General features: G+C 38.6%; 1 protein-coding gene across 2 annotated transcripts in view; it reads left to right on the top strand.

Moving 5' to 3' along the window:
- Hpr1 (THO complex 1-like protein Hpr1) overlaps positions 1–15,120 on the top strand; it is a 124,614-nt gene extending 109,494 nt beyond the window's left edge. For both annotated transcript variants that reach the window (XM_067144137.2, XM_067144138.2), the window contains one exon: positions 14,884–15,120. In XM_067144137.2, coding sequence (XP_067000238.1) covers positions 14,884–15,051 — 168 coding nt within the window. In that variant the 3' untranslated portion in view covers positions 15,052–15,120. The remainder of the gene's footprint in view (positions 1–14,883) is intronic.
- Positions 15,121–15,596: the final 476 nt, after the last annotated feature.

Raw genomic sequence — 15,596 nt, forward strand, 5'->3', positions numbered from 1 at the left:
TTCCGTGGTTTCCCATTTTCACACCAGGCAAATGCTGGGGCTGTACCTTAATTAAGGCCACGGCCGCTTCCTTCCAACTCCTAGGTCTTTCCTATCCCATCGTCGCCATAAGACCTATCTGTGTCGGTGCGACGTAAAGCCCCTAGCAAAAAAAAAAAAAAAAAAAAAAAAATGCGGGGTCAGAAGAATTTCTACCTTGTTCCGAGCTGTCGCTAATTTTGTTCAGGGCTGAGCTTTGGAAAGATGAATTTGCCGACTCAGCTGAAGCCACTAGAGTAGAACGCAGCCCGGAAGGCGGTTTGAAGAGGGTTGCGCAGTAACATTCGCGCGCTTTGTAGTATGACGTGTTTTCCGCTGAGCCAATAGAATCATTTCAGTAAGAGGTGCCTGTTTGTGCGGGTCACGAGTGAATGTTTCGAGTTTTATTTGTAAATATCATAATCAACGAATTTAGGGAACTATTTGCGTGTGTACGATAGATCCAGGAAGAGCAAAAAGACAAGTATTCCGTCGACAGGCGAGGGAAATAGTATTTAAAGTGTATTTGTATTTGGTAAGCATGCAGCAGCAGGCGTTCATAGGCGGAGAAGGTGAGGAACGCCATGTTGCCATGCTTCAAAAGAAGACAGCACTCGCGTGTGGTATCGGTCTGCAAACAGCACAGAGGATAAAACAAGCTTCGGAAATAAAAATAATGCGGTGTTCAGGTCGCCAGAGAAGAACCCTTAGAGGAAGAAGTCAGTAACGGTCCTCGATGATTTAATTTAAAATGTTCTGCGTACAACAATATTTGATATGTGTAAAAACAGCGAATATCCTACGGCATTGAAACTGGACCGTCCATTTACCTTCCTTAATATCTCGAAAATTTTCCTCAACACTTTCGCGGTGTTTGATGTTAAAAATTAATTTGGACTTTTAGAAAACGTTTAAGCCCACAAAAAATATAGGTCATCGCTTTGGAATTCAAGATATAACTGGATGAAAAAATGTTTACACATACATGCTGTTATGAGTAGCCACATTGGCATCACCGCACCTCATACTCCTGTCTCTCTCTGCGCAATGAAACAGCCTTCCGGGCTGCGTTCTACTTTAGTCACTTTTGATTCTTGGTGGGAGTAGCACCAGAAGTTGAGCAGGAGGGAGTGCTATTAGCGTTAGGGCAATTCTTGGCGATATGAGAAAATGCGCCACATTTAAAACAGCCTTGGGATGACCCTGCTCCATTGTTTGTCCTACTAGATTTAATCAAAGGACACTTGTTTCGGAGATGATCTGCCGACCCACAGGCATAACATTTTCGGGTAGTGACGGTTCGGCGAGGTGGAGGCCGAAAGTTACTCGATAATGGAGGGGGCTCCCTCGCGGCACGTAGTGTGTCCGCATACCTAACCCCTTCGGCTGACACGGCCAATGCTTCTAGCTCGGAAAAGGTTTGCGGGCGCGCCGCAAAACACAAATATGACCTGTAGGATGGTGATATTCCTTCAACAATAGCATGAACAATTTGATCTTCTGGAAAATGAAGAGCAAACACCCTGGTATAGAATTTGATGTCTTGTATGAAATCAGCAAGATTTTCATCCAGTCTCTGTACTCGATAATAGTACTTCTGAATTAGAGATGACCTCGCATGAGCAGGAATGAAATTTGCGAGAAGGTGTGCATGAAAATCTTCAATCGATAACTGTTCGGCTATTGCCCTAACAATCTTGTCCGAGAGGACACCTATGGCATACGGTTATATAATTTGAAGAATTTGCGAAGCAGAGAGGGAAAACACTAGAGCATGATCCTGGAACTCGACCAAAAATCTCAAAAATGAAATTACATCACTGGTAGACTTGACCGAAAACTTAGAAATACCCCTAAGTAACATTGCTAATGGATGAGGCAAACTACTGAACCCAGGTGACATAGTAAGTAACTGCCTAGGGGGTGACGGAGGCTCAGACGGAGCATTATTCAAAAAGAAGGGCAGGATTGAGGGCCGATGATCAGGCTCGGTGTCTAGCGGGGCAGTGGTTTTTTGAGTAACCACTGATGTTCCATTTTCTTCCTCTTTGGAAGAAGTTTCCTCGCTAACAATGTTTACCCCTAGGGGTGGATGGGAGCCGTTACCCCAGTTAGCAACTGGCTAACTTTACTGGACAATTTAGAAATGTTTTCAATAAGAGCACTAGCCTCCTTTCCCTGAATGTCACTCAACTTAAGAGACAATAGATCATTGAGTCTATTATAAAAATGGAATAGTCTAGCTTGCACACGTTTAAGTTGGTTAGGGGATGGATTCCCTTCCTCAAAAGAACTAACTACAGATGCTAGCTCAGTTATATTTTCAGTGATCGTGGAGAGAGCGTCATCGATCTCTGTCTCTCCCAAAGTTGGGGTGGTAATAGGTAACTCCAGGGAATCTTTAAGTTTATTGGAATACACCGCAACCGTGCCTCCAGATTAAATGTTTCTAATAGATAATTCATAAATTAATTCCTCCTTACGCAAATAGAAGGGATGGAGGACATCGCGAGGGCCGGACATGATGACGAACGATTTACAAATTTAGAAAAGAAAAATTTCCAGCAACAGAGAAAATTGTTAGAGTTCAAAACAAAGCAAGTCAAAAGGGGTAATTGAGATCCTTTCAACCACGCTCTGCTACCACTTGTTACGGAGATATCCGTGGTAGAGGTGAAAGAAGGTGCGGGCTGGAATAGGTCTCAACTACAGAATTAAAGTTAATTTAAAACTTCAACAAAGGTTATATTTTCTTTTCAAAATCAACAATTAACAGAGTATAACAGGTACCAAGTAGCAGATCAACAAATTAACAAATTACAGTTTGTTACAAGATTTGGGCTTCGAGCCCCAAGTCTAATTCCTGAGCTCTCAGCTCACAACCACAATTGCTGAAGAGCAGAAGACCCCTAAGTACGAGGAGCACTTGCTCCTAATTACAATGTTAAGAAAAAGAGCAGACCCGCTCTCAATTTTACAAGCCTATCAAAGGCTACAACAAACTTCATTTCTATCTGCCCTTAAGGCACACAAGGAAACAGGGGTAACTAATACCCAATCTACTGGGCCTTCGCAGGAAGGAAAACAAACGGGTTAAGTAAATGGCCCAAAATACAAAATGAATGGAGGCGATAACTTGCACTCCTACACCAAGTTTTTGTCTAAAACCTATGTGGCGCTAGGCCGATCATACAGGGGCTAATCCCAAGCTAGGGAGGTGACATGTATGAAAAAACTTTACTACATTAAAGAAGAGAAGAACGGTTATGAAAACGTAATCACCTCCTTTTCAAAAATGAAGGGGAGTTCGAGAGGGAGAAGCACTCTCTATCCCCGCTTTACAGTAATTTATAGATTTTACGTAGACAGAAAAGAATGTACATTTTGAAAAGGTAGGTTACATACTAAAGGTTTCGAACCCTCCCCGAGAGTTAAACTGCTGAGCTAGCAAGAAATGAAGATGTTAACAGGCCATTACCTTGTAGAAGAACTGCTGCTTGAAGAAAGAGGCGTTTCCCGCCCCCTGCTACATATTCACACACCAAGAGAGATGTTACTGAAGTGGCACCGAGACAAAAATCAGCAGTTTATATACCCTCGTGGAACATTCGAGACCTTTCAGGAATGAGTAGACACATCCTTTCGCTTTTATTGGATAACAGCAAAAACTAATACACAAGACGAAGAAGAAGCACCTTATTGGTGGAAAATTAATTACATAAATTCCCGATTGGTTGCATTCAAAACGGGCGGAAAGAAAGTATTTATATTGCCAACCCACAACCCACAGAACAAAATTTACTAAAAATAAAACTTAGGAATACAATATTTCTTCAAGAAAGTTCATTCCATTGCACCAGAGTGTGTTACCATAGTTTTGGGAAGAGACATCTGTTAGAGATTGTCCACACCTCTTAATCGTTGAAAAACAAAAGGCAAATTAAAAAAAAAACCACTCAGTGACATCTTCTGAATAACCATGGAATTAGTTCAGTAGTTAAAGTTCCAAGTTTCTCCAGTAGAGAAGTTTCAATTAGCGCAATATTTGAATTAGCGGCGTGGAGGTGTACCGCCCGGTACATTGATAAAACATTTCCATTAATTGCTCATGGTAAGTTCTAAGGTGCATTGGTGAGTTGTAGTTGTGAGGAATAATCTAGTATGTTCGCTGCTATATAGAGATTCTGTTCTTGATGAGTGCACACACTCATTTACTCAGTCTGTTATTGTGCAATTAACCTACTTAATTTTATACTAAAATATCATAATGTTGATTCATAAGTTGCTGTGGTTTACAGTGTCCGCTTCATTAGAAGATTTGGTAGGTACGAATGCTCCCCTCTTCATACTTGTGTTCAATTGGACTATGTCAAACAATGTGTGTAGGAAAGAAAAGGAAGATGTGAAAATTATTTTACTGGTCGAGAATGTCTATTAAACGTGTTAGAAGTAGAGTGTGTGTATTACTTACGTGCCGTTCTTAGCTTGTCGTCGTGTGTTTGTCGGGAGCGCGCCGTACACTACTTCGTGTACGCCAGGGACTAGCTATTGTAGCATTGGAGGGGAGAGGGAAGCAGCTTTTTGGAGGGGGCGGGATAGAGCGGGGCGTCTTTTAGAGATTCCTTTGTGTGTATTAGATTTTGTTTATTAACTCTTTTTAAATAAGTGTTTTTTTTTTTTCAAAAAAAAAGATATAGCTGTATTAAAGAGGATGTTTGCTTTATCTGTGATCTCGTTCAGGTTGTAATTAGGATTGGCATACTGGTCCATACTGATGTAAAATTCTTCCAACATATTGAGCAATGGCCCTTGGGATTCATGCTTAAAATTTCCATATCATTTTCAATACTGGTAAATTTATGTTTATAATCTTCTATCTACATGTTGTCCTATGAATGAAAAATAGTTGTGTTTTATGGCATTGATATATTCATTATACTGGATAAAAAATGCTTCTGCCGGAACACCCGACATAACTGGCCTCACAATTATTTCATTTTTTTAATATACTCCTGATTGACTATATTTATTATTTTCATTGATGTCTTTAGTGTTATGCAAAATATTGGCATTATTGTGTGTGGTTTTGTATGCTATTTTTAAGTTGCGTCTTTTGAAGATGTTACTTATGTGGTGGATGTAGGTGTTGTTGAAAGTGAAGAGTGCATAATTTTTCTTAGATTCGTTGTCTGGTTAGTTTTTGTTTCAGCTGATGTTTTATTTTTTGAATGATTTTATTAATCATGTCTTTGTTGTATCCGTTTTGCTTAGCTATTTCATGGATCAGATTTACAAGGTGTACAACTTTGCTTTCGCCGTTTGCCGATGGATGGCGACAACGGTACGTAGCGGTCGAACAAAACAGATCTCAGACGTCAGGCAGTTAGCGTGGACCTCGGTCAACATAACCCCATTCAAACTTAGTCGATGTGTGTCTGCATCATAAAGTTGTTCTCGATTGAGCATGGCAGTGTACGAGCCAAATTCTCGCCATTTGCGGGAGATGTTACTGTTTTGTTTCAGTATGAAGAAAACAGCGGCTGAGTCTCATCGAATGCTCTCATGTTTGTATGGTGAGGATGCTATTAGTGGAAGAACGTGTCGTGAGTGGTTTCAACGCTTCAAGAACGGTGATTTTAACGTCGAAGAAGATACAGAATTGGAGACATTGCCGAGTGAACACTCACGTCAAACTCAAGAAGAATTGGCACAATCAGTGGGAGTGACACAGCAAGCCATTTCAAAATGTCTCAAGACCATGGGCATGATTCAGAAAGAAGGAACTTGGGTCCCGTATGAGTTGTAACCAAGAGACGTTGAACGGGGACGAAAAATGGGTTCATTATAACCCTAAATGCAAAAAATCATGGGGAAATTCCGGCCATGCTTCAACGTCAACGGCAAAACCGAATATTCACAGTTCCAAGATCATACTCTGCATTTGGTGGGACCAGCTCGGTGTCGTGTACTATGAGGTGTTAAAACCCGGTGAAACAATCACAGGTGCTCGTTATCGAACGCAATTAATGCGTTTGAGCAGAGCATTGAAAGACAAATGGCCACAATACAGCGAGAGGCACGATAAAGTGATTTTGCAACATGACAACGCTCGACCCCACATTGCAAAAGAGGTCAAAACATACCTGGGAATATTAAAATGGGACGTCCTACCCCACACGCTGTATTCTCCAGACATTGCTCCCTCTGATTATCACCTGTTTCGATCAACGGCGCATGACCTGGCTGACCGACACTTGCAATCTCATGAAGAAGTTACAAATTGGATCAATTCGTGGATCGCTTCAAAAGATGAACAATTTTTTCGACACGGGATTCAAACGCTGCCCGAAAGATGGGAGAAAGTCGTGATCAGCGATGGACACTACTTTGAATGATACATGTGTAAGTAATCTGTTTCATTAAAGCCTCCAATGTTGGGGACAAAACGGTGGAAGCAAAGTTGTACACCTTGTAAAATTTTTTTTTAAGGTCTTCATGAAATAAAGGTATGTTAAAAGCTCTATTTATCATGCTATGGTAGGCTGCCTTTTTGTGGGCATTGGGATGAGTAGAGTCTGTTTTTATTATGTTAGATGTTTGTGTAGGTTTCCTGTATATTTTATATGTTAAGTGATCTTCATGCTTGGTAACAGATATATCTAGGTAATTCAAAGTGTGACCATCTTCAGTTTCCTTTGTAAATTTTATGTATGGGTCTATTCTGTTTAATTGTTCTAATATGCTATTTTCGTTTGCAAATCTGCAGTCTAATAACGAAAATGCCATCCACGAATCTGCACCAGAAGAAAATGCTGTCAGTGTTACTAATTTCTAGATACTCTAGGGGGTCTATATAAATCTCAGCTAATATTCCCGATGCTGGTGATCCCATGGGAAGGCCTTGTTGTTTATAGATGATGTCATGGAATCTGAAGTAATTGTTGTTAATAGCAAATTCAAGTAGATTTTATGAATTCTTTTATTTCGAGAAAACTTAGGTTACTGTGATTTTTTAAAAGTAGTTTCTATTAATTTTATTGTTTTCTGTCTAAGTATGTTAGGGTACATGTTAATGTTGTCATATGATACTAGGTTGTGGTATTGCTCAATTTTCAGTTCTTTTGTGATATTACAAAATTCTATTGAGTTTTGTATTGTTTTATTAGCTAAGAATACGTAATGTTTCTTAAGAAATGTTTGAATAAAACATGATAATTTATATGTTGGACTTGATATGAAATTTATAATAGGCCTCATGGGCACATTTTCCTTGTGGATTTTAGGGTAGGCTTTCGCAGTCGGTAGTCTAGGATTCATTATGGTCAGCTTTGTAATTTCTTGCTAGTTTAAAAGGAAATGGGTGTTTTTTTGTAATGTTTTGAGATTTTTCTGATGTTGGTGGTGGGATCTTTTTGTTTAATTTGAAAAGTATTATCAAGAAAGCATTGTTTAGTTTTAGATATGTATTCATTTTTGTCAATAAAGACAGTGGTATTACCATTATATTGGGATATTATGTCTGATCAGTACTGTACTATGGAGTTGAGTCCTGAACTCTGGCACAAACTTTGGGTCAAAACCTGGAAACCTATGAAATGTGGTTGTATTGTTGGATTCTAAGGATTTCTTGGACAGACCACATCAGCAATGACACTGTTCTGGAAATAATGGGAAAGCAGAACGATATTATTTTGACAGTCAAATCCCATAAACTTGAGTATTAGGGCATATCATGGGGAACGGGTAAAGATATGCTTTACTACTACTGATTCTCCAGGAAAAGATGGAAGGAAATAGAGGACCTGGATGAAGAAAAATTTCTTAAATGAAGAACTTGCAAGCTTGGTTCGGATGGAGTTTCCAGATCAGTTATTGATGAAGGATGTGTTGCTATGCTGATTGCCAGCTTCCGAAATGGATAGACACCCCAAGAGGAAAAAGAATAGGAGGAACCTCTTTTATGGTCCCTTACTATCTTTGAAGCATTATTCCATGAGGGGACATTCTTCTCTTAATTCCAGTAGATGTTTTCTTTTTTAAACATAGATCGTACATCCTCCATACTTAATATTCTGTTTGGAGTTTTTCTTTAAGTCTATTTTGAGAACTGTACACCACAAACAAAAGACCGATCAGTAGAAATGTACTTGCTTTCTTTCTTTCTTTCTTTCTGATCTCTTTTGCTCTTTTCAGCCTTAAACAGTACACAGCAAAACACCATCATGAACAGTGATTCAATATCCTTCGTTTAACTGAAAACCTTGCTTCAACGTGCTTCCAGTAGTGACGGTGGTGCTCAAATTCAGAAGTTGGAAGCTCACACTTCCACTGGAAGCAGTACTGGATGCAGCCAGTGGTGTTTCGACTACAACTTGATGTATTCCTTCAGCTTTCTTCACTGTTTTAATTACCAGTCCTGCCTCTCGTATAGCCAGTCTGTTCATCTTCATCTCCTGTTGCTGGGATATCCTTCTTTCCTTGATTACTGCATGCTGTTACCTTTAACAAGTTATGAAAATATTCAGCCCCTCATCATCATGATTTTCCCCTGTCCAGTTCTTTCCAGGTTGGGGCTGATATGGTTCCCCTCCACTTTTCTTGTTTGTTCTGCCGCTCGTCATTTACTACTGTGGTCCAGTCCAGTTTGCGCTTTCTAAGGCTGTTCTTTGGTAAATCCATCTATCTTGTTCTTGATCCTTCTCAGCCTCTCTTCCCATGCAGCTGCAGTTCCAAACTCTGTTTTGTCATCTTTCATTACCCATCTGTTTGGTGTGACCAGAATATCTCAACCTGTTTCCCTGTTATCATTCAACTTTTCCACTTTAATTGCTTTCCTTATACAGTAAAGCTTCGTATGTACAGTTCATTTTTCAGGGGGTCTGAAGAAGATAAAACAGAACATATAACTGTGGAAAACATGTTTCTGAAAGGGTGCCTACAGTATATGTGGGGAAAAAATTCAGGAGTATATTACAAAGGTAATTATATGTACCATATTTACGAGAATAATCCCCACATTTTTTTCATTGAGGCACGAAATTGGGGTGCGGGTTTTATCTGCGTCAAGGTTGGAAACACACTCCTTGCTCACCTAGTTTTTTTTGCTTTGGATGTACAGTTATGCTTGTAACCACAGATGGAATAAAACTGTCCCCCATATGTCATATTTAAACGGGGAAACTATTCAGACTTTTAATTCTAAACATCCTTCCCATTTTAAAAAAATAGTATTTTACAGAGTAATTTAAATTCAAAATTTCTCTGCGTCATGATAGTACGTGTTTTTCCGGAACATGCAGGTTCTGCACTTTTACTCACTTCGGTGTGTCTATTAGTGTGTTTCATAGTTGCTAAATTTGAGTGAAATCATAATTCTTTTGTATTTGGCGTTTGAAGGAACGCCACATTATCACGTAGCAGGTAGTGTGCGGAGAAGCAGAATCCGCGAACACTGGTGATGCCGACAGTTGGCGAAAAAGCATGGCTCATAATTATATTCAATTCGTACGCACCAAACAATATTGTCATTGCCAATGGAACTGCTTTGTTTTGCTTTTTTAACTTCCGAGCCCAGGCAGACTTACGGCTTTAAAACAGATGGGGTCACTGTACTGTGTTACAACGCAGACAGAAGTGAAAGACTTCCTCCCTTCGTCATAAGAAGGTTTGTTGATGTTTTAAGGGTGTTGGGCATTTTCCATGCAAGTACAAGGCATCTAAAAATGCAAACAGTACAGTAAACCAAAAAATAAAGCACTTGCAGACAGGAGCCAGCATAATTTGTCCTCGTCTTTGAATCATGGTTTTTTTTTTTTTTTCTTCGTTGCGTGAGGTTATGTTGTCAGTGATTTATCCAAGAGCATTATTTGTATAATGTAAATGCATCTTGTTGAATACATTCGGAAATAGCTTTTTTCCATGGCATTTGAAAGGTTTAATCTGTGAATCAAGGCGATTACATGCATTAATGGGTCTTAGAATACTTTGTGATGAGGCAAGGGTTTGCATTTCTGAATTACGAGAGAAATGCCACGGCAGGAAATCATAGAAGTATAGAGTCGCTGTCTGTTGCAATGCGGATGGGAGCGAGAGACTTCCTCCCCTCGTCATAGGAAAGTTTGGTAAACCACGATGATTTAAGAGCATCGGGTACTTTCGATGCTAGTACAAGGCATCCAAAATGCATACAGTACAGTAATCCAATTAATAAACCACTTGCACAGGGGAGCCAGTATAGATTTCTCCTCGTCTTTGGATAATTTTTTCTTTTGTAACGTGAATTTATGTTTGCCAGTAAGTTATCCAAGTTCATTATTTGAATACTGTAAATACAGCTTGTTGGATACATTTTGAAAGTTTTTTCCCATGACATTTGTAAGGTTTAAATTGTGAATCAATGTTAATTGCATGCAGTAGTGGGTATTATAATATTTTGTGACGTGGCAAGGGTTGGCGGTAAATTTGAAATCATGTAATAACGTGATTTTACTGTATCGCAAAACTAACATCCAACTTCGCTGGTGTGTCTTTTTCAAGTGTTTACATTTCACGAAAAGAATTATCCACCATAGGTTGTGTTACTATCAGAGTAAAAAGAGACTGTGTGTGAGAAGTGTTTTAGACGTGGAGTGTGACGAATTTGTAATTTAGGAGAGGCAAGACACAACGAATCTCCTTATCTACAGGGAATCAAAGCCTATTGCAAGTTAAGATTAATGAAATACCTGTCAGGCCTACTTGCTAATTTTCATGGCATTTTATAACAGTGACATACCTGCCAACCCTTCTGATTTGGGCCGATGACCTTCGATGTTAGGCCCCTTAAAACAACAAGCATCATCATCATCATCATCATCATCCCTTCCGATTTACCCGGAAACTTTCCGATTTTTAACTCGTCTTCCGGTTTTCCGATTTATTTTTATTTCTTCCTATTTTTTTACCAATATAACCTCCAGTGCGGTCAGTACTCTTCCCCTAGGACAAATTCTTATGTTCTTGTGTAATTTACGCAACCTCATTTTTAAGCATATTTATCGGTATTTGATGCTTTATTTAGCGGGCGGATCATCCGTCGTCTTTGTGTATCGTATTTCCCGCTCACTACAGCAGCGTGCGTGCTGTTTAGGTGGGAATTCGGGATGGCAATCGTCCTACGAGTCAGAGAAGGTCATGCGTACTAGCGACCGCTAGGGACTCCGTTGATCGGGACGAAAGAGTGAGTTTGTTATTGTGTGGTTCGCGCGCTAGTTTCTGTGCGTAGTTTCGTTGGGTGTTTTAGACCACGTGTTTTTTCTTGCGGTTCTGTGCTTTTCCCCCTATCGAAGTCATGTGTTAATAATCTACGAGACATATTGATCTGTTTTGTATGTGGTAGTTTCATGTATTTCAGTGCTTTTGTGTTGATCAGAGTTCATAATTTTAATGACCTCAATGTATTTCAGAGAGTTGTGTCGGTGACAGTTTGTGGTATTTTCTCTTCACATGATGACTACAAAACATAACAAACGTTATCTCCAAGTGTTCAGGGATACCTATAAAACTGAATTTCCGTTCATTTTACAGTCTAATAAAGGAAACTATTATGCATTTTGTTCGGTGTGTCGGTGTGATATTAATATCTCGCATAGAAGGAAAACAGATATTGTAGCTCACAGTGTCACACAGAAACACAAAGATAGTGCTAGCTGTCTCGAGAGGAACAAAAAATTAAGTAATTTTTTTTTGTATGTGGGAAGGAAGATGATCCAGTCACTCGAGCAGAATGTTTGTTCACGGCGTTCATTGTCGAACATAACCTTGCATAGTCTTGTTCTGATCACGCAGGGCCATTGTTCAGAAAGATGTTCCCAGATTCAGACATTGCGAAGAAATATGCGTGTGCTAGAACAAAAACATCTGCCATAATTAATGAAATGGCCCGTGATGCAGATAGTAAGGTGATTCAAACTTTAAAGACTGAACCTTTTGCGATTTCAACTGATAGTAGCAATGATAAAGATAGTAAGCTCTATCCTATCGTCGTCTCGTTTTTCAACAAAGAATTGAAAATGAAAATCGTTTGCTATCCATGGAAAATTTGGAGGGCAATTCTGCTGGTATTAATATTGCTAATTTGCTCCTGGATGTTCTGAAAAGATACAACGTTCCGATGGCAAACTGTATGGCTTTTAGCGCAGATAATGCTCCTGTTATGATGGGAAGAAAAAACGGTGTTGCTGCTAAACTAAGAGAGCAGTGCGAAAACATTATTATTATGGAATGCCCATGTCATTTGATTAATTTGGCTGCCATGAAGGGTGCAGACTCCCTTCCTCTCAAAATTGATGAGATGCTAATTGATATTTATTATTATTTAGACAAAAGCTCGAAGAGAAAAGATCATCTCAAAATGTATCAAGCTTTGCACCAAACTGATGTTAGAAAAATATTAAAGCATGTGTGTACACGCTGGTTATCCTTGGGGAAATGTTTGGAAAGATTGATTTCAGAGTGGGAGCCACTTCACAGTTTTTTTAAGGATGAGGAAAAGCAGTCCAATGGCACAGACACATCTCTGAAGTATTTCCAAATTCCCAAGCTAAAGGCACATGAAGATACAGAAATGGAACGTGGTCCTTGTGTCAGTAGAGTACAAGACCAAGCTTCTGTTATTTCTGGAGAAAGAAAGGCAGAGAGTAGTTCATTTCACGAGAGGGGAGACTATTTCTTTTTCTGTCTTCAAACTTTAACAAAGCATTTTGCTCATTTCTGGCATTTATCATCCCTACATTTGAGAAAACTAATGAAGTTCTTCAGTCGCAAGCACCCCACATCCATGTCATAAGTCAATGTGACGGATATGTTGAAGGACATTCTGTGTAGGTTTGTTAAGCCAATGGTTATAAAAAAATATCCTACAGTTTTAGAAGTAGTCTATCACACGAGAGAGAATCAGAAAGCTGATGATGATTTAGTAATAGGCTGTTCAACATCTTGTCTTGTAGAAAATCTGGCACCTAAGAAGAAAAACTTTTATTTGCACGCCACGAACTATTTTATTGCAGTTTGTGATTATATTATTCATAAATTTAATTTGAATAGTGATGTTTTTGTTAATGCTCAAGTAGCTCAGATAAATTCTTTGCAGACTTCTTCCTTCATTGCCATAAAGTATTTTGTTTCAAAGTTTCCTGTTATATTGCCAGTGAAAGATGGTGAAAATGACCAAGAAGCAATGGATGCATTACAGTGCCAGTTTTGTGCTCTCCAAGTGGAGGATTTACCATTGTCTGTTGTGCAAGAAGAAAGAGTAGATTGTTCTTGGTCTCCTATAGGGGATATACGAGATGCAGATGGGTGTTTCAAATATGATATAATCGCAAAAGTAATACTCTCAATATTGACAATTCCACACAGCAATGCCGAGTGTGAAAGATTGTTTAGGCAGGTAAAAAAAAGACGAGGACACAATTCCGATCATCTATGAATGACGAAAATCTCAGTAAACTATTGGTGTTATGAGCAGTATGACAGTGCATTGTTGAAGAGGGCAAAGTTAGCTGCCAGTTCAATGCTAAACAAGTAAACACAGCAGTCTCTATCACCTACATGTATATATTCTTCACCATTTGGTAACTTGTAGTCCGCTCTTGACTTATCTGTCTAAATGTTACTATTCGTACGTATGTGTCATAAATGAGAATGATTATTAGGTACGTTTTCTTGCAGTCGTTTTTGTTTTGTTAGTTCAAGATTTTAAATGTAATGGTTAATTCGCATTGTAACTGTAGATATGTATGCCTTTTATCTTGTCCTCTTTTTACCAAGACCATGGTGCAATACACTTGATGGAATCCAAGAATTTAAAAAATCTTCCTATTTTTTTATTTATAAAAGTTGGCAGGTATGCAGTGATAATGTATTTTATTACCTCGGGCAAAACAGCTATATCCGTAAATTTAAATCTTCATATTTGCGTAGAGACCACGTGGACCTCACGGAGTGATACCAAGTGTTTGTGTATGCCTACGTTACTCTTTCGATGGAAGGAATTTTAGTTCATTTCATTTTTTCAAAATGAATCTTCCTAAAATTAGTGTGCGGGGATTATTCAGCGGTGGGGATTTTTTTGCATAAATGCGGTATATTAGAGTTAATATAAACTCAGGCCAATGACCTAGATGTTAGGCCCCTTTAAACAAGCGTCATCAGTATTATCATATAAACTCATAGTATGCATTGTATAAAATTTTGTATTAAACTACTCAGGAAAAAATCAACCTCATGTTTACAAATACATGCTGTGTGTCATAGACACATGCACCAGTACTATGATTGTTTTGACTGTCATCCATGTGCAGTGAGTACATGTGTTTTTACAAACACTCACCACACATGCAGTGTAAAGCAAACTGGAAATCATTGACTTTTGTCCTCTTGGACAATATCAGAATGTTGACAGATGTATCATGTTGTAGCAAATACACTTCTTATACACCCCTCATGTTTTCAGTGTAACTTTCCCTTACATCCTAAATTTGATATTCAGTCCAGATCAAATTTATTTTTCCCTAGCACCCAGTCATATTTATAACATTATAAAACTATCTTAGCACTCTCAGTTGTAATAAATGTGTTTTAATGGAGGAAACCTGCATCAGTAGACTTAAACAGCATGTTAAAGAACCACATTTTAGGCCAACATTCCAGTACTCGGGCATATTTTCAAACGCATACCAATTGAAGGTCCATTAAAGATCTTGCAATATTCCATTGTCAAACTGTGCACAGTTACTATTTATTATTCTGTATTACTTTTATTTTGAATTCTATGATTATGGAAGAATATTAGTACCATATTTGAAGGTAAATTATTTGTTATAGGTGGATTATTTTGAGACCGAACGTACAACTGATACAGAACGAGCCCAGATGATGCTGAAAATCTGGGCTGATGATGATGAAGATGCTAATCCTGCAAATCTTGCTTATATTCTTGAAGGACTCAGCTTTTTTGAAGCTGCAGAACTTCTCAAGGAATCATCTGGATAAGAACTTTAGAGACATCTCAATCTAGGTATTCTTTGTAATTCTTTTTGTGAATAAATATTTTATAAAGATGTTATCTGTTTTACTGTTATCCCTAACGATCATAATTTTTATGAGAGATGAAGAATGTTCCACCTGATGGACACACATTTTTGTACCACCATGGATGGAGAGAAGAGAAAATGAGAACATGCATCATAGAAGATAAGGACCAAGACACTAAATGATGTTGGAATCCGCCAGAGTAAGATGAGGGGATGTACAATGAGTCGAAAATGAAACTTACACTACTGTAACTAGTAAGCGTTTTTGAATAGAAATGTGGACAATAATTTATGTTTGCATTTGCTGTATGGAACAGTAACAGTATTTCTTGAATTATCAAGTTAGCACAGGCTAGTTAGTGTTTCCCTAAACTTAGCATGATATAACATATTTTTTTGTCTGTATGTTGCTGGAGCATGTCGAAATGAAACTTGAACATTTGTACATGGAAAGGTAAGAGAGCAGTATAAATCATGTGGCGAGTTGTGAAGTACAGGCAAGTT

This window comes from Anabrus simplex, chromosome 3 (assembly GCF_040414725.1).
Source record: "Anabrus simplex isolate iqAnaSimp1 chromosome 3, ASM4041472v1, whole genome shotgun sequence".
NCBI lineage: Eukaryota > Metazoa > Arthropoda > Insecta > Orthoptera > Tettigoniidae > Anabrus > Anabrus simplex.